Raw genomic sequence first — 20,107 nt, forward strand, 5'->3', positions numbered from 1 at the left:
GTTCTAAGTGGAACTATTTGCATTTGTCTTATTGAATTCATCTATTACTTCAGATCTTTTCCAGTTCGTTAATGGCTCAGATATCTTCTCATAGTTACTGAATATTGTAGAATGTTTTTGTCAGGCTCTGGTAACTGAAGTGTTTAACTTGTCTAAGTAATTTTCACTTGTTCTGTCCTATTTAGCCTCAGATACAACCTCATTTTCACTGGTGTTCAATATTGTAGACATCTAATTGCTACTAAACCGTTGTGAAAAAATGAAACAATGACATTTGCACTTCTGCATTTCCATATTTCTATTACTGTTTTTCCCACCTCGGACAATGACCTACCCGTCTGGTCTTCCTCTTGCTTCAATCTATATTTGTAGAAATGTTCTTGTTTTCCTTTCTGATTATAGCTAGTTTTAATCTCATTTTTGCCTTGGCCTTCTAATTTATCCTGCATGTGTTGTGTGTGTTTGTTCATATTCATCCTTTGTAATCTGACTAGTTACCACTTTCTGTAGGTCTTATTCTGACTCCTATATGTCTTCACGGAGTTACTCTGTATACTTACATTTAACTGAGAGCAATCGTAATGCACAATGTCCGAGTAGAAACCAACTATAAAATGAAGAAAAACAAAATTCGTAGGGTAGGGGAAAATGAAATTGAGTCTTTAAAAAATCTGAAATTAGAATGACATGATTTCCATTGTTTATGGAAGTTGTTACTGGGGTTTCCAAAGTCTTCTGATTTCAAAATTTCAGTTTGTTTGTTTTTCACTTTTCTTCTTCTTCCCTGCCTTTCGTGTACCTTTTCCCCCTGCGTTTGTGTTGAACAAGTGGGCCATAAGGACAAAATGCCTAAAAAACCAAAAATGCAAAAAACACCCCAACCACACTCCTGAACAAGAACCACTTCACACAAAAGTCTACACGTTTCCATTTCCTATTGGACTGGAAAAGGGAATGTTTATTTTAATGAAATATTCCGTGAAATTTTGAATTATGGTTTGGACGAAAAAATTTGAAAAAGGTTTCAAACTGCCCTACTGAATCATTCTCTCCCTGTGCATCAACCTCAAGAAAATGAATAGTCTAGCTCAGGGTGTTGCAACTTTAGAAGTGCTGTGCGAGTCTTCATTTATTCACTCTGATTTAAAGTTTGCGTGCCGGTAATACATTTTACAGTTTTAGAGTCTATTTCTATGTCTATAATATATAACTAATTATTGTTTAAAGTAAATATGGCTTTTAAAAGTTTAAGAAGCTTATTTAAAGTAAATTAATGAGCAGAGCCCCAGACGGTGGCAGGACCCGCCACCTTCAGCACCGTGTCATAGGTTGCCTACCTTGGTCTAGGTTATTGATAGTGTAATGATTTATGCCACAAGACATCAGCCCAAGTATTTATCTGAAAACTTACTGCAAGTATCCAATGATCACACATCAGTATCCACCCAGAATGATACTTTTTCATGACCGTGATGATGGTGCGAAATGAAAAGGTGAAGTACAGAAGATGGTAATGAGAGCACAAAAAAGACAGATTTATTTAATAATGTTCTTTGACAGTCTTACTCAGGCTTCAGCATTTAACAACGTGTAAGCCAGCAAATAGCTTGTTTCTTCCTTCCCAGTTGTTTTAGGTGGTAACTGAACATAGTCTCTCATGTTGTGAATTGCTTCCTCTTTCATAGACTTAGAAGGACCATCATGATCATCTAGTCTGACCTCCTGCAACATCGCAGCCAAGAACTTCACCCATCCACTCCTTTAAAAGCAGCCCTAACCTCTGGCTGATTACTGGAATTTCTCAAGTCATGGTTTAAAGACTTCAGTACGGAGGAATCCACCACTGACAATCTATTTAACCTGCAAGTGACCCCGTGCCCCATGGTAGCAGACAGTGGTCTCCAACTAACGAGGATCTGCTGGGCGCCATGGTGCTGGGTCCATCTTTGCGCCCGCTCCTGGCTCCGGGAGAGCATCCGCACAAATGTTGCTGAATTTCAGCAGCATTTTGGCGAGGACACCTCTCGATGAACGACGCTGTTAGCCGACAAGTGTCATGGCGGAAGCTCGCTCCCGAGAATTTGGCAGGATGCTCTCCGATGACGTGCTTGTTGTCACAGCGGTCATCAAGAGGATCGCACCAAAATGCCGACGAAATTAGCGCATTTCGCAGGTGCTCCACCACTGCAGTGGGCCTTTGGCTGGCCTGCCTGCCAAAAGTTGCGACACTGTACAGAGGAAACGAAAAGACCCCCCCCATGGTTTGCTGTAATCTTACGGTGGGAAAATTCCTTACCCGACAGAGTGTGACCAGCTAGACTGAGCATCGTGGGCAGACCCTCCATTCAGACACCTGGGAAATCTCTGTAGTAACTTGCTACTTTCACTTTTCCTAATGCATAACTCATGGCAAAACCCACCTTTGAGAGCAGACACCAGCAATTGAGTCTGACTGCAAAATAGTAGAGAAAATCCAATTCACCGGGAAATAAAACAATCTGACAGGGTCAGTTAAAATGTGCCCTAGGCCAGCACTGCATGCAGCAGTTCCCAGCCTCTGCCATCCTTCCCCTTCAGATCAGCAACCCGGAACCCTGCCCCCTAGGTTACTAAACCTCTGAATACAATGAAAACAGGACTCTAGGAAATCCAAAGGCCACAAAATAGAGAAAATTCCATAAAAGTTAAGCCGATTGAAATGAATTTGTATCCCCCACTACTTATCACCCCCACTACCCCCACCAATACAAATCGTCATTCCCAGAGGCTGGGAGTAAGGGCTAACTTCTGACATTGGGTGCCACTCATCGTCTTCCTCTTACTCTCCTTCTCACTGAAGGGGAGGGAGACCAGAAATGATGATGAGAACAGGATTCCCATGGGTGCTATAGTATGTGGCTAATACGTACGAACCATGCCACAACTATAAATGCAATGAAGTCAAGTCACATCAGGAATAATATTATGGGGATCAATAAATAGCCAGCAGAACATCAATTGCACACATACAAAATGGGAAATGACTGCCTAGGAAGGAGCACTGCGAGAATGGAATCTGAAGGTCAAGTGGATCACAAAGCTGAGTATGAGTCAACAGTGTAACAATGTTATGAAAAGTTAACATCATTCTAGGATGTAATAGCAGGAGTGTTATAAACAAACACAAGTAATTCTTCTGCTTTACTCCACTCTGATATGGCCTCAGTGAGTATTGTGTCCAGTTCTGGGTGCTACATTTCAGGAGGATGTGGGCAAATTGGAGAAAGTCTGGAGAAGAGCAGCAAAAGTGATAAAAAGTCTAGAAACATGACCTATAGGGAAACATTTTAAAACAGGGTTTGTTTAGTCTGGAGAAGAGAAGACTAAGAGGGACATGATAACAATTGTCTTAAATTACAGCAGGGGAGTTTAGGTGGGAGATTAGAAAACTTCCTAACTATCAGGGTGATTAAGCATGGAATAATTGCCTAGGGTGGTTGTGGAATCTTGTCATTGGAGGGTTTTTAAGAGCAGGTTAGACAAACACTTTCAGGACGGTCTACAATAATTAAATTCGATTATTGGCTTATAGCAATAAACCTGAGTGATATTGGTCATTTGTCCTTTGAATATATTTCATAAGACCAAAGTGTGGTGGAGCAATTGGCTATATAGTTTATCAGCACTGGAGCAACGGATCCATAGCTTGGATGGGGCAGATCTACAGTACTGTTGTACAAAGTAGCTTCTTACGCTGGTCTACACTACGCGTTTAAACGATTTAATGGCCATTAAATCGATTTAAGCTGTACCCGTCCAACAACAACGCCTTTACATGATATAAAGGGCTCTTTAAATCGATTTCTGTATTCACCGACGAGAGGAGTAGCGCTAAATCGATTTAAACAATTCGGATTACGGTTAATGTGGACGGAAATCGACTGTTATTGCATCCAGGCGGTATCCAGAGTGCAACACTGACCGCTCTGGACAAGCATCTTGAACTCGGAGAGCGGTGCGGGTAAACAGAAGGCCCCACGGAACTTTTGAATTACATTTCCTGCTTGTCCAGCGTGGAGCTCTGATCACACGGGTGGCCAATGCAGTCTCAAATCCAAAAAGAGTTCCAGCATGGGACCGTACGGGAGATACTGGATCTTGATCGCCGTATGGGGAGACAATCTGTTGTATCAGAACTCCGTTACAGAACACGAAATGCCAAAGCGTTTGAAAAAAAATCTCCAGGATACACAGCGCTGCGTGACAAGCGTAACGAACCATGAGATCAATGGACGCTCATGGAGGGAGGGGCTATGTCTTCAGACATATCTCTCTGAAGATATTCTGGTGAGTCCAATCGTTATCTGGCAGTTTCAGGGAAGCTCCTCAGTTTCCGCCCCACTGTAAAAAGGGAAAAATCACTTCTTTCATATGTCACCTTATGTGTACTAATTACTATATATGCTGGTAGACACGATGCTGCAGAGATGATTCCGTCTTCCCCCTCCCCCGGTGGTAGACGGTAATATGATGATATCCTCGTCGCCATCAGCCCGTGAGTGCCCTGGCTGCCCTGAGGTAAGGCTGGCCGGGGCGCCTGGTAAAAATGGGATCCAGTTACTCCATGGTCCGAACGGCTGGTAACCGTCTTCATCATAGCAACTGGGGGCTGAACTTCATCAGCCCCCCTCTCCTTTCTGTGTAAAGAAAGATTCGACGTCATAGCCCAGAGGCTCTCCAAGTCTCTTTTCTTTTTCCTGATTCTTATTACTTCATGACCCAAATGGGGGGGGACATCTTAGCCCAGGAAGGTTGGGGAGGAGGGAAGCAATGTAGCTCTCCTGTGAATACTGACACAGCAGCCTATGCTCTGATACACTGTCGTCTAATACACTTGCTCTTATTCTAGGCAGGACTGACTATTTTTAGAAACCATAGGAGGGATTGACTCAGTCCCAATGAGTCAATCCCAATTTGCTTTCAAAATTTTCGCCAGGGGCACTCATGATAGCAGCAGACTAGTACAGAGAGGGAGAGATAACCGTCATCTCATTGCCAGTTACTCCGCAGTAGACGGTACAGAACGACGCGTAACCATCTCTGCTATCATGCAAAAGCAAGTGAATGCTGCTGTGTAGCGCTGAAGTATCGCCTTTCTCTCCGCAGCATCCAGTACACATACGGTGCCGGAAAAAAAAAAGCTGAACGGGCTCCATGGTTGCCATGCTATGGCGTCTGCCAGGGCAATCCAGGAAAAAACGGCTGAAAGGATTGTCAGCTGATGTTTTCCGGAGGAAGGAATGACTGACGACATTTACCCAGAACTCCCGCCGACAATTAAGATCAACCCTGAATTCCAGGGGGCGGGGGAGACTGCGGGAACTATGGGATAGCTACGGAAGTGCTACCACAATGCACGACTCAGAAATCGACATTAGCCTCGGAGCATGACGCACAATGCCGAATTACTATGCCTAGTGTGGCTGCATGAAATCGAATTTATAATATTTTTTATAAAACGATTTTAGCAAATTCGATTTTATCCCGTAGTGTAGACGTGGCCTTAGAGTCTGCTTATCTATGCAATTCTCAGCATCTGAAGATATGGCCCTACAATATTGAGCAGTTCTTTTTGATACACTCCCAGTACTTCACATGGGTTTTTTGTTGTTGGTTGATTCTCCTCCTATGCTCTGCAAGAGTCACCTCCCATGTTTTTCATGCAATGCGAAGCATTCATCACCCACCAGAAGATGTGTCTGAGATAACTGAATGTGCTGCATTTCTGATGGTTGATAGATTGGGGGGGTTCAGTTCAGTTTCCACTGATGCATTTTACGTATTGTATTGGAGCAATTGTTGTAGCATGTGGCCAGGTATTAGAGAGACACGATGGGGAGGGAATATCTTTATTGACCATATATCTGTTAGTGATCTCTCGCCGGTAAGCCTGACTTCAGTACCAGGCAAACTGACTGAAACTATAGTAAAGAACAAAATTGTCAGTTACATAGATGAACATAATTTGTTGGAGAAGAGTCAACATGGTTTTTGTAAAGGGAAATCATGTCTCATCAATCTACTAGAATTCTTTGGCAAGTGGACAAGGAGGATCCAGTGGACATACTGTATTTAGATTTTCAGAAAGCCTTTGACAAGGTCCCTCAAGCAAAGTAAGTTGTCAAGGGATAAGAGGATAAGTCCTCTCATGGATTGTTAACTGGTTACAAGATAGGAAACAAAGGGTAGGAATAAATGGTCAGTTTTCAGAATGGAGAGAGGTAAATAGTGGTGTCCCCCAGGGATCTATACTGGCAACAGTCCTATTCAACTTATTTATAAATGATCTGGAAAATGGGGTAAACAGTGAGGTGGCAAAATTAGCAGATGATGCAAAACTACTCAAGATAGTAACCTCCCAGGCAGACTGCGAAGAGCTGCAAAGGGATCTCTAAAAACTAGGTAACTGGGCAACAAAATGGCAGATGAAATTCAATGTCGATAAATGCAAAGTAATGCCTAAGCTGTTACCACTCAAGAAAGATCTTGGAGTCATTATGGATAGTTCTCTGAAGACATCCACTCAATGTGCAACGGCTGTCAGAAAAGCTAACAGAATGTTGGGAATCATTAAGAAAGGGATGGATAATAAGACAGAAAATATCATCTTGCCTCTAGAGACATCCATGGTACGCCCACATCTTGAATACTGCGTGCAGATGTGGTTGCCCCATCTAAAAAAATATATTGGAATTGAAAAAGATTCAGAAAAGGGCAACAAAAATTATTAGGGGTGTGGAATGGTTTCTGTATGAGGCGACATTAGTAAGACTTTGACTTTTCAGCTTGGAAAAGAGATAATAAGGGATATGGGATGGAAAAGGGGGATATGATAGAGATCTATAAAATCATGACTGATATGGAAAAAGGAAATAAGGATGTGTTATTTACTCCTTCTCATAACACAAGAACTAGGGATCACCCAATGAAATTACTAGGCAGCAGATTTAAAACCCAAAAAAATTAAGTATTTTTTCACACAATGCAGTCAACCTGTCATCTGTCCTTGATAGAGGATGTTGTGCAGGCCAAGACTTTAGAACAGAGTTCAAAAAAGAACTAGATAAATTCATGAAGAATAGGTCCATCAATGGCTGTTAGCCTGGATGTGCAGGAATGGTGTTCTTAGCCTCTGTTTGCCAGAAGGCAGGAATGGTTATCTGTTCTGTTCATTCCCCTTGGGGCACCTGGCTCTGGTTACTGTGGGAAGACCAGATACTGGGCTAGATGGATCTTTGGTCTGACCCAGTATCGCCATTCTTGTGTTCCTTTCTCCTTGGCTATCTGCCCAAACTGACGTGAGTTGCTCCCCTTTTATAGTGCTGCTACTCTTGGAGCATGCCCAGTAGGGCTCAGGGTGTGTGGCTTCCTCAGCCCACAGTGTGGAGTTAACCCTTGGTCTCCCAGTGCTGGATGAGTGCACTCCATCACAGGCCTATTAACACCCCTGTAGTCATGGGACAAAAATAAAGTGGATTTATGGCATTTTACAACTATCCGTAACCCACTAACCCCCGCGTTTTGTTCTATGATTACACAGATTTTACTCTGTGAATCTCAAAAGCTTGTCTCTCTCACCAACCAAAGTTTGTCCAATAAAAGATATTAGCTCACCCACCTTGTGTCTCCGTTATTTTAGGTGTCAAAACATTTAACACACCATCTAGGGCAAGGGTGGGAAAACTTTTAGGCCCAAGGGCACATCTGGGTATGGCAATTGTATGGCGGGCCATGAATGCTCACAAAATTGGGGGTTGAGGTGCAGAAGGGGGTACGGGCTCTGGGTTGGGGCCAGAAATGAGGAGTTCAAGGTGAGGGAGAGGTCTCCAGGGTGGGATGGGGGTTGGGGTGCGTGAGGGTAAGGGCTCCGGCTAGAGGTGAGGCTGGGGATGAGGGGTTTGGATGTAAGAGGGTGGTCTGGGCTGAGACAAAGGGATTCAGAGTCCAGAAAGGGGATCAGGGCTTGTGCAGGGGGTTGGGCTACAGGAGGCGGTCAGAGGTGCAAGCTCCAGGCAGTGCTTACCTCAAGCAGCTCCCAAAAATAGGGGCATGTCCCCTCTCCGGCTCCTACACGGAGGTGTGGGCAGCTGGCTCTGCGCACTGCCGCAACCACAGGCACTGCCTCCGGTAGCTCCTGGAAGCAGTGGCATGTCCCCCCTCTGGCCCCTACACTTACACATGATGCCGTCCAGGTGGCTCTGCACACTGCCCTGTCTGCAGGTGCTGCCCCTGCAGCTCCCATTGGCACGGTTCCCAGTCAATGCCCCTCAGTCAGGTGCTCAGTTTCAATCAGGTTCCAATAGCAAACCAAAAGCTGCTTCTTGAACGGAGTACACCGGCTGTATAGGGAGTTTACGAGACCAAAACTCGAGGGGCCGCTTATTGTGGGCACCCAACAATTTTTGTCACAGACTCCAAGAGGCGTAATCCTCCAACACTGACGCCTCCAGTGAAAGGGGCTATGAGGATCACAGGGGCCCAAGGACATTGCGATCTGGATGGCAGCTTTAGCCTCCTCAAATACCCGCTGCTAGGCTTCATGCCAATCAAATGCCATCTTTTTTCCTGGTGACATTATAAAGGGGCTTTAAAACCAAAGCGAGGTGCGGAATGTGGTTATGCCAATAACCAAATAACCCGATCACTCACTGCATCTCGACCTTGGTGGGCAATTTGGTCTACAACAGGAAGGGGGATGTGGCACTGTGCCACTTGTCACACCATCCCAAGGAATTTCATGGGTCAGCTGGTGGGCTGTACTTTGTTGGGATTTACAGCTCACCTCCTTGCCTGCATGTGAGTGGTGAGCGCCTGCAAGGTTCATTCCACTACATCATGATCCATCCCCTGAAACATCAAATCATCAATATAGTTGTGAATAGTCACTGATTCTTCGGGGGTAAACATCTGGAGGTTGCGCACCACCAACCCATGGCATAACGTGGGACTGTGGACATATCCCTGTGGGAGTTGCGTGAAAGTGTACTGGTGCCCATGCCAGGTGAAGGCAAATTGGGCTTGTGCCTCTTCAGCAATAGGAATTGAGAAAAAGGCATTGGCCAGGTGAATAACGGCATACCATTCCCCCTCGTTCTGCCCGATGGCCTCAATTAAAATCACAACATCAGGAATGGCGGCCACGATGGCGGGCACCTTCCCATTCAGGGCCCAGTAGTCTACCATCATCTACCAAGACCCATTGGGTTTTTTCACGGGCCTCACCGGGCTGTTAAAAGGAAATACCACTGGCTTAATGACCACTACCCGCTGCAACTCAGCAATAGTCTCCCCTTTACCCTTCTGTTCCCCGGGAATTTGGTACTGCCTCAGTGAAACAACTGACCAGGGCTGGGGCCGGACCAGGGGTTCCCATAAGGTGTGGCCCACCATAACCAGTACCTCCCATCAGAAAGGGAAAGAGAAAAGCCCCGCAGAATGTCAATGCCAATAATACACTCTCGGACAGGAGTAACAACCGGTGAGTACAAACGGGGAAGGGTATGCCCAATTTGCAAAACTAAGGCCACCCACTTACCAAGTATGACCTGCCCCCCAAATCCATTAATCTGTATCAGTGCACCCTGGAATTTGGAAGGATTACTGTAAACAAGGGATAGCTCCACCCGTGTCCACAAGAGCACTGACATGCTGCTTATTGTATGGTAAATCCAGACATTTACATGGGGGCACGGGCCTGACGCGGCAGTTCTGCTTATTAACCCAACAGCGTCGGCCCTGCTGGCCTCCTATCGGGGGTCTGGCGTTTGCCACTCATCCAAAGAGAGGTAGAGGCAGGGAGCAGGCAGGGCAGGCATCTCTGCCTCCCCCTTCCCACCCTTCCCCTGATCCTTAACCATTTCCCATTGGAGGGCAACTAGTTCTTTGGTGAGGAGGCCATCAGTCTTGTTTTTTGGGGTTCCTCCCTTCAGTAGGGCTACAAAAAAATCCGTCTTTGAAAGGCATGTGGTCTCCTTCTTAGTATTCCCCTTTTGGTTGGCTCAACTCACCTAGACCTTCACCTTGGTGTCCTCAATGTCCCCCAACTGCCCCAGCAACAAGGCAGCCTCACTCACCGGGCAGCCCTGTGTGGGACTCAGAACTGCCAAGAGGGCCCTGTTCAAATGGAGTGGGGCGGTGCGCAACAAACGGTTCCGCATCCAGGCTGTGAAGGTCTCATGGTTGGGACCCTGGAAGTTATTTGTATAGAGCCCTACTTGTATCTCCATTTCCCGAAGGCGAAAGGAAGCCTCGGGAATTGTACTCCAGGGTTTATCCACATCATCCCAATCCAAGGTCTGGCCACCGGTGCTCTACAATGGCAAATATCCACTCCAGCAACGTCCTACTCCGTGCTGTCCCCTGAGCACCCCAGGAGCTGATGGGTCGCAATGTCCATGGCAAGGTCCCCTAACATCAAGTTCTCCCCGGGGAGCAGGTGCAATGCCTGAGCGTCCTAATCCCAGCAACAGAACAGACAAGACTTCACGCTCTCCCCATCCCGCTGCCTGAATTGTACCTGAAGGCCCTGGAGTTCTGTTTCCGTATAGTCCTGGATTATCTGTGTCTGTTGGGGGGCTGCTCCGGGAGGCCTCATAGTTTGGTTAGTAACCAGAGGCCGGATCTCCTTTGCACTGCCTCTGTCTGCCTCAGTCTCAATTTCACCTTCCCACCCATCGTTGTCATCACTGGAGTCCCATATGTCCCCATCCCACTTCTCAGGGTCCCAATCCAACGCCATAAGGGCCCTAACTTTGGACTGGGACAGAGTGGGATGGGGGTTCTGCAGGAGGCGGCAATGGCAATCCCGGGCATAGCAGATCGCCATAATCTCAGCTATCTCCTGCTGCTTGCAGGCCTCTTCTGAGCCACTTCCAACACCTCTATTAGCATGAGAGTGCACTTATTGTCCGCCAGGATGCTGAAATTCTTCTCTAGCTGCTCATTATCTGCAGACAGCTTTTGCACCATCGTCAGGAACAACCATCTCCATCCCCAATCCTTATAGAATTTATTATGCCCATATAACTCTATTGCCTTCTCTATCTAGTTGGCCAATTTGGCCGGGGTGAGGGGAGCTTGGTCCCTGTCCCATCCAACCGGGGGAGGCACCCGGCATAACAATTTAGCCACCAGTGCCCAGCGGGAGGTACTACTCCAGCTGGGTATCTTGTCGGTGGCCACAACCCCACATCCTCGCTTACCCTACATCCGGCTACACCTCCCGGGGATATCACTGAATGTATCCTGCCAACTACACCCAGGTGTTGTGCCAAAGGGGGGCTCAGATACACTCAGTGAAGCCACACCAGGTGTATAAGTATAACCGGTTTTATTGCCAGAGTATAAGAAGCTTCCCAGCCTTCACACATTACTAAATACGTGCTTTCCAGCAACCAAGCAAGCAAGCAAGAATCAATGCTTATACCCTTCTGCTACGGACAGTCCTGGACCCCCAAGCCTTGTCTTTGAGAGCTCAAGCAGGTGCTGCTCCAGTGTGGGGAGTTCCTGGGCACCCACAAGGCCAAAATCCACAAGTGAGACTGTTCGTCTAAAGCAACTCTCATAGCCATTTTTTATCATCATCTCTTTCTCAGGGGGTGTATACATCCACAAGCAGGCTCTAGCAGGAAACACTGTTGCTTTCTATTCCCACACTTAGCACGCTTGGGCCCCACTTCTCTCTTCACTTGTTTATCCAGTCAGAGTGGCTGCAAGCCAGCCTGGCCGGTCAAAGCCAGTTCACTACTAGCTCCACCTGAACCATCCTGTAATAACACCGAAGGTATCTTGTGATCAGTTCCACCTGCAGATGGACCATACTGCACTGAAGTGGGTTCACAAAGTCAAAAATACTATCAAAATACTGATTCAGTGGAGTTTAGCTCTTCAAAACTTTAATTTTGAAATACAACACATTTGAAAATCACACAAGTTAAACACAAGGGACCAAATCCCTAGCTTGTGTAAATGTACTTCCCTTTAGATCAGCGATGCCAAGTCCCACAGGGGTGTATATCAGCAGAGCTCCCCTGAAGTTGAGGTATGCCAATTTGATTGAAGATTTGGTGCTATTCTTGTAACCTAATGACTAGTAACTGGAAACTCGTGCTGTTTTCTGGATGTCATTCATAATGTCACGTGTGTTAAAAGCCAAAATGGCTGAGGACCTAAAAACTGGACAGCAGCAGACTGTGAATGCCAGTGATGGTTGTACTTGGTGATATTCTGAACAAAGACTCCTCTACCATTCTTGTAGCTGTTTCCATCACTTCATGATGACTCAACAGACATTCTAGACTTCAGAGTGATGTTTGGGGTTGTTGAGTTTGCTGCTTGTGTTACTGAATGCAGGTTTTGTTGTGCTGGGAGCATAGTGTAGATTTGCGCAGATGCCGAGTGAGGGGTGTTGACTGCTGTGAGGGGCTTTATAGAGTCAGTCTGAATATACAAGGCTATAAGTGGGATTCTACATGCCTTATCCTGAAAGGATCATTCCATTTATATTAACCTGTGATGCTCTTCTGTTTCCCTAGCATACCACATATCAACAAGCCCTCATGGCAGCCCATAAGGTAAGGACATCTTTTACCTACATCCAGCTCTCCCGTAGCTGTGTCATGTATTTATCTTCATCACTGTTGTGTTATGGCTTGACTAGGTGCCTTCTACTACTCTCGTGCATGTTAAGTAGTAACTAGAGTGGAGCGAAATTCAGAGTTCCTGTCCTGTGGGGAATTCCCACATTCCAACATCTATTTTTGTTCCAAAACAGGACAAAATATTTGAAATTTTCTGCAGAACACAAATAAAAAATGTCAATTTGCAAATGTCAAAACATTTTATTTTGATTTTTTCTGTTGAAACAAAGCATTTTGACCTTCCTGAAATGGAAGCAATTCATTTTGGTCTGTTGAAGCACATTTCAACATTAAACTATCTTTCCCTGTTGTCCAACAGGAGTTGGTGGTCAAGCCCATGTTCTTTCCTAGGAGCCTGGCTCCCTTGGGAGATTAATTCTACTAGTTTGTTATAGTCCCTTAAAGAAGAAAAATCTCATAGCCACAGATGAGGATGTGTTGTCATTACAGCAACTAGCATGGCACAGGTGTGGCTGTGCTGTTGTAGCACTGTAGTGTAGACATTTCTGAATTTGATGAAATTTCTCTTGCTGTTGTTAATCCACTTATCCAAGAGGCAGTAGCTCTGTTAATAGAAGATTCTTCTGTCACCCTAGCCATGTCTGCACCAAGCATTAGACCAGCTTACCTATATCACACAGGATGTGGAATTTTTCACTGCCCTGAGGGACGTAGATCAGTCGATCTAATTTTTAAGTGCACACTAGGCCTGCCTGACACTTTGATTCAGGGTTCAGCTTTCTAAACTCGACCCTAATTTCAGCTGCCTGTGATTTTTGGACTCAACTTCAGATAACATGGACATGGCCGTAAAACAGGCTGAGTACCCCAACATGGAAGATGAATTCAGTGAGAACTGAGTATGCTTTTCATCCCTTAACAATATAGCAAGACTTGGGTTCTCAGTGCTGCTTCAGGGATCTGGGTGCCTGATGGGGTCACAAATAGGAGCTCTGTCTATCTCTCCCACTGTGGAATGTGGGCCTTTGTTCCCACTCAAATTTACAACCTGCAATTTTCAAAGCCAACCAAGGGAGTTGGACCCACACAATTCCTGTTGACAAGTATGGATGAATTGCTTAGCACTTTGGGGCCCCACTCTTGGCTGGTTCTTAGGCATTTCTGCAATAAACATTGTGATGGGGCAAGGCCAGATGGCTACAGTAAAGTACTGAGAAACAGGTATGTTTCTGGCTAAACAAATCCCTAGTACCATGGTAACCAAATGGCAGTTGCTCCAGGTTAATCAAGGCACCTGGAGCCAATTAAGACCTTTCTAGAAGGCAGTTGAGATAGCTACTTTAATTAGAACACCTGCAGCCAATCAGGGCAGGGCAGAGCTAATCAGGGCACCTGGGTTTGGAAAAAGGAGCTCACCCCAGTTCAGGCAGGGAGGAGCCAGAGGAGAAGGAGTGCGAGTGAGGAGCTGGGAGCAAGAAGGCAAGGAGCTGAGAGTGAAGAGAGTGTACTGCTGGAGGATTTGAGGAGGACATTGCATTATCAGACATCAGGAGGGAAGATCCTGTGGTGAGGATAAAGAAGGTGTTTGGAGGAGGCCATGGGGAAGTAGCCAGGGAGTTGTAGCTGTCCTGCAGCTGTTACAGGAAGTACACTATAGACAAGCTGAAGATCCACAGGGCCCTGGGCTGGAACCCGGAGTAGAGGGCAGGCCTGGGTTCCCCCCAAACCTTCCAACTCCTGGTCAGACACAGGAGGAGTTGACCCAGACTGTGGGGAAGATCACTGAGGTGAGCAAATCTGCCAAGAAGCGCAGGACCCACCAAGGTAGAGGAGGAACTTTGTCACAGCATGTTAACTACAAATACAGGTGGCTTTGCAAATCCTCGCCTAGGTGACTACAACTGGTCATCCTAAAATTAAGGCCTCCCACAAAATAAATAAATTAAATGATCAGAATGTATTTTTGAAAAGTTTGTGCTTATTGGGCTAGATCAGGGGTAATCAATGATTCTTTGTCAAGGTCCAAGTTTCTTGGCAAAAGTATAGTCAAGATCCAGAGTCCAGAGAAAATAATACAAAAATAATAATAAGAAGAATTATAATAAGTAAGTAAAAAAATGTCATGATCCTTTTAAAAGTGTCTGGAGTGTTTGCCTGCTGTCCGCCTGTTGTCTGCAGCTGGGCTAGAACCTCAGTCAGTGCAAATCACATGGATGTCGATGGGGTATTTGCAAGGCATCTGGGCCTGAAGGCTCTTGGTGGGAGTCCAGGGAGATAAGTTGTAATCGTCTGCTACTCTTGTTGCAGTTGGCCTTCACATGTCCTAGTTCATTACATTTAAAGCCTCACTCCGCTGACTGTGGGCTGGGGCGAGGTTGGTGGCTGGAGAGTGGGATGGTGGAACAAAAGGGCATCTGGGGTCTCCTTGGCTGTGTGGAGGGCTTCTTCTTGCAAGGTGGGACCTTGGGCTGAGTCCGATGGTGGGGTGCTGTCTTGGGCTGCCCCTTCTGGTATCTGCTCCAGCTGCTACTAACTTTCGTCTTCTCCGCCACCTCCACCCATTTCGTTCTGATCTCCCCCACCTCAATTACAGTTCTGGGCTTCCTATCTAGGATATAGCTTTCTATTTCCTCAAGTACATCCTCTGAGAAGTGCTCCATTTGCATTAGAACATAAGAACAGCTGTACTGGGTCGGACAAAAGGTCCATCAAACCCAGTACCTTGTCCTCTGACAGTGGCCAATGGCAGGTGCCCCAAAGGGAATGAACAGACAGGTTATCATCAAGTGATCCATGCCCTGTCACCCAATCCCAGTTTCTGGCAAACAGAGACTAGGGACACCATTCCTGCCCATCCTGGCTAACAGTCATTGATGGACCTATCTTCCATGAATCTATCAAGTTCCCTTTTGAACCCCCTTGTAGCATTGGCCTTCACAACACCCTCTGACGAGGATTTCCAGGTCCTAACAGTGCGTTGTGTGAAAAAATACTTTGTGTTTGTTTTAAATCTGCTACCTATTAATTTCATTTGGTGGCCTCTTGTTCTTGTATTATGAGAACTAATAAATAAGACTTCCTTATTTACTTTCTCTATATCACTCATGATTTTATAGACCTCTATCATATCCCCCCTTAGTCTCCTCTTTTCTAAGCTGAAAAGTCCCAGTCTTATTCATCTCTCCTCATACAGAAGCCGTTCTATACCCCTCATCATTTTTGTTGCCCTTTTCTGAACCTTTTCCAATTCCAATATATCTTTTTTGAGATGGAGCAATCACATCTGCACGCTGTATTCAAGGTGTGGGCATACCATGGTATAAACGTGCAGGACTCACCCCTGCTGCACCTCCTGCTGGTCATCTCATGGAATTAGCTCTTTTCCAGCCTGGACGCCCTCTGTCCTGCTTGTAGCTGGCCCCGTGTCCTTCCCGGACCCTAGTGCCCCTTTACCCTGGGGCTGCCCCCTGGCAATATCCCTACCAGTCTCTATGGGTCTCCCCTCTCTGGGAACCCTCTCAACCCTCTAATCCCCACCTTGCCTCAGTCTGGGCTACAGCCAGTCATCACCAAGCCCCTGCTCCCTGAGGCATACTGCAGTGTACAAGCCACTCATCACAGGCAAGGAGGTTAGGACCTGCTGCCTTCCTTTGCCTCCCAGTACCTCTGTGGGCCTTGGACCAGGCCCTGCAGCCTGGGGAGTTGCCAACCTGGAGCTCCCCTGCTCCTCTGGCCTTTCCCCAGCCCTGCTTCACTCCCAGTCCCCTTTCTGTAGACAGCCAGGCCCTGCTGTCTCCCAGCCTGGATAGAGACTCCTCAGCCTCTGGCTCGCAGCCTTTTTATACAGACCAACTGTGACCTGATTGGGGCATGACCCAGCTGTGGCCACTTCCCCAGTCAGCCCAGCTCCACAGCTCTCAACCGCAACCTTCTCCCAGGACAGACTTTAACCCTTTTCCACAGGAGTGGGGGAGCCACCCAACTACACATGGATTTATATAGAGGCAATATGATATTTTCTGTCTCATTATCTATGCCTTCTTGATTATTCCCAACATTCTGTTAGCTTTTTTGACTGCTGCTGCACATTGAGTGGATGATTTAAGAAAACTATCCACAATAACTCCAAGGTTCTCTCTTGAGTGGTAACAGCTAATTTAGACCCCATCATTGTATATGTATAGTTAGAATTATGTTTTCCAATGTCATTACTTTGCATTTATCAACATTAAATTTCATCTGCCATTTTGTTGCCCAGTCACCAAGTTTTGTGAGATTTTTTTGTAGCTCTTTGAAGTCTGCCTGAGACTTAACTATCTTGAGTAGTTTTGTATCACCTGCAAATTTTGCCACCTCACTGTTGACCCCTTTTTCCAGATCGTTTATGAATATGTTAAATAGGACTGGACCCTGTGCAAATCCCTGGGGGACACCACTATTTACCTCTCTCCATTCTGAAAACTGACCATTTATTCCTACCCTTTGTTTCCTATCTTTTAACCAGTTACCAGTCAATGAGACAACCTTCCATCTTATCCCATGTGAAGGAACATAAATCCACACTGTTTAGAAATCAAGAATAAGAGTTTATTACACACAGCGCTGGCGGAGTGTCACCTTGCTTATTAGGCTCAGAGACACTGTCAATCAATTGATTACAATAGAATCTATGGATTTTCCATGGGTAGGGGAAAGTGACGGGGTAGGCAGTTCCACACCCTGGGATAGGTTTTGCAGCAAGACAAGATAGCACACTGGCCAATAGTTAAAAGGTTACATAATGTCTCCGCCCATGGTCTCAAGTTAGCAATTAATACTTTGATAAAGTGTTACTAGTATAAAACATATATGTTGAATTCTGATTTGGAGTCCATAGGAATGGAGTAGCTCCTCTGATTGTCCAGCAGATACATTCCTAGGGGTTAAAACAAAGAAACAGTGAAAGTATATGGCAATACAGATTGTCTCCTTTGTGTTTTAAGGCAGATATTGGTCCCTGGGAAAGGGAGGTGGGAGGAGGCCATATCTTATACTGACATTTGCCACCTTTCGTAAACTCAAGGTTGAAAATGTGGGAACAACATCTCCCTACAAAAGAAACTTAACAACCAAAACAGGGCTTCTTTGTTCAATCTGCAACTCTGAATAAGACACAATTATTTAGTTCTCAGCTCCAACACCTGGCAATTTGCTGGCTAGGCTTATTTTAGCAAAACAAGATTATCTGTTTACCCCAGCTTTCTCTTAGCTGATCACTATTTGCTAGGCCTTGACCATATTCTGGACTTTGGGCCTGTACACAATCCATGTGCCACTTGCATATTAACCCTTCATCATGACTGCTTATTTTGCTTTGGTGAGAGACCTTGTCAAAGGCTTTCTGAAAATCTGAATAGACTATATCCACTGGTTCTCCTTTGTCCATATGCTTGTAGACCGCCTCAAAGAATTCTAGTAGATTGGTGAGGCATGATTTCCCGTTACAAAAACCATGTTGACTATTTGCCAACAAATTATGTTCATCTATCTGTCTGATAATTTTGTTCTTTACAATAGTTTAAACCAATTTGCCCGTTACTGAGGTGAGGCTTTCTAGCCTGTAGTTGCCAGGGCCACCTGTGGAGCCCTTTTTTAAAATTGGCATCACGTTAGCTATCTTCCAGTCATTTGGTATAGAAGCTGATTTACATGATAGGTTACAGATGACAGTTAGTAGTTCTACAATTTCACATTTGAGTTCCTTCAGAACTCTTGGGTGAATACCATCAGGTCCTGGAGACTTACTACTGTTTAGTTTATCAATTTGTTCCAAAACTTCTTCTAATGACACCTCAATTTGGGACAGTTCCTCAGATCTGTCACCCAAAAAGAATGGCTCAGGTTTGGGAATCTCCCTCACATCCTCAACAGTGAAGACCAAAGCAAAGAATTAATTTAGTTTCTCCCCAATGACCTTATCGTCTTTGAGTACTCCTTTAGCATCTCTATCATCCAGTGGCCCTATTGGTTGTTTAGCAGGCTTTCTGCTTCTAATATATTTAAAAAAAAATTAGAAGAGACAGATCTTCCAGAGATTTAACATTTGCTCCTGATGTAAAGGCATCCCAATTTTTTAAAATGTGATAGGCATGTTGGGAAAATGCCACGTCTGGTTTCCACCTTAGGGCTCTGAACCACCGACGGGCATGCTCAGGTGTTAGCCCCATTCTAATTCTAGCCTTTTGTTTAAAAAGTTCGTACTCATTCATGTGTTCTTTAGGCATTTCAGCTGCCACCACTGCAAAGGGTCCACTGAGTTGCAGCCTTGGTCTAGAGGAGGGTTGGACCCAAGGCAGGCTCCCGGTATCATCGCCTACCTTGTAGGTGGGGAATTTCTTGGGATGGGGAATGGTACCTGGAGAAGGACTGTTAGGGTTACCTGGTGAACTCAGCTTAGCTCTTTCCAGCTTTAAGAACTTCAGCTCTAACTGCACCTCCAAGCACTTCGCCTCTCTGTTCCCTTCTTCTTCCTCCAAGCGCTTCGCCTCTCTTTCCATTTCCAGCTCCAAGTGCTTTGCCTCTTTTTTGTCTTCCACTTCCAAGTGCATCATCTGTAGGAAGAAATCCCTGTCTTCTGCAGTTAGAACTCAGTCTGGATTAAGAGCATCCCTCCAGCTTGGCACCGGGATCTCAGATTGGGGAAGGCTGACCCTTCCCCATGTCGCATCAAAGCGGGGCTCAGATTCACTCAATGAAGCCACACCAAGTGTATAAGTACATCTGGTTTTATTGACAGAGTATAAGAAGCTTCCCAGCCTTCACGCTTTACTAAATATGTGCTTTCCAGCAAGCAAGCTGGCAAGAAAGAATCAATGCTTATACCCCTTCTGCTACGGACAGTCCCAGACCCTCCAGCCTTGTCTTTGAGGGCTCATGACAGGTGCTACTCCAGCGTGGGGAGTTCCTGGGCACTCACAAGGCCAAGGTCCACAGGTGAGACTGTTTGTCTAAAGCAATTCTCGTAGCCATTTTTATCATCATCTCTTTCTCAGGGGGCGTATACATCAACAAGTAGGCTCTGGCAGGAAACACTGTTGCTTTCTATTCTCACCCTTAGCACACTTGGGCTCCACTTCTCTCTTCACTTGCTTATCCAGTCGGACTGGTTGCAAACCAGCCTGGCCGGTCAAAGCCAGTTCACTACTAGCTCCACCTGAACCATCCTGTAATAACAGCCAAGGTAACTTGCAGTCAGCCCCAACACTCCACCTCTTGTTTCCTGGCACAGGGCCGGCGCTACCATTTAGGCGACCTAGGCAATGGCCTAGGGCGCCAGAATTTTGGGGGGTGCTATTTTACCGGGGCGGGGCGGCACGCGGGTCTGGGGGACCTACCGCAGTCATTTCGGTGGACGGTCCACTGCAGGAAAGGCTCCGGTGGAGCTGCCGCAGTCATTTCGGCGGACGGTGCGCTGGTCTAAAGGCTCCGGC

The 20,107-nt window shown here is 45.9% G+C and overlaps 2 protein-coding genes across 7 annotated transcripts in view; one reads left to right on the top strand and one right to left on the bottom strand.

Moving 5' to 3' along the window:
* LOC116816447 (olfactory receptor 10A7-like) overlaps positions 1-20,107 on the bottom strand; it is a 126,974-nt gene that overhangs the window by 68,387 nt on the left and 38,480 nt on the right.
* LOC116816446 (histo-blood group ABO system transferase 2-like) overlaps positions 1-20,107 on the top strand; it is an 82,015-nt gene that overhangs the window by 45,961 nt on the left and 15,947 nt on the right. For 3 of the 6 annotated variants that reach the window (XM_032765691.2, XM_075072395.1, XM_075072394.1), the window contains exon 3: positions 12,573-12,611. The exons of the other annotated variants lie outside the window; for them this stretch is intronic. In XM_032765691.2, the coding sequence (XP_032621582.1) occupies positions 12,573-12,611 (39 nt within the window). The remainder of the gene's footprint in view (positions 1-12,572; positions 12,612-20,107) is intronic. 6 annotated transcript variants of the gene reach the window in all.

The sequence above is a fragment of the Chelonoidis abingdonii genome, chromosome 14 (assembly GCF_003597395.2).
Source record: "Chelonoidis abingdonii isolate Lonesome George chromosome 14, CheloAbing_2.0, whole genome shotgun sequence".
NCBI classification, from domain to species: Eukaryota; Metazoa; Chordata; order Testudines; family Testudinidae; genus Chelonoidis; species Chelonoidis abingdonii.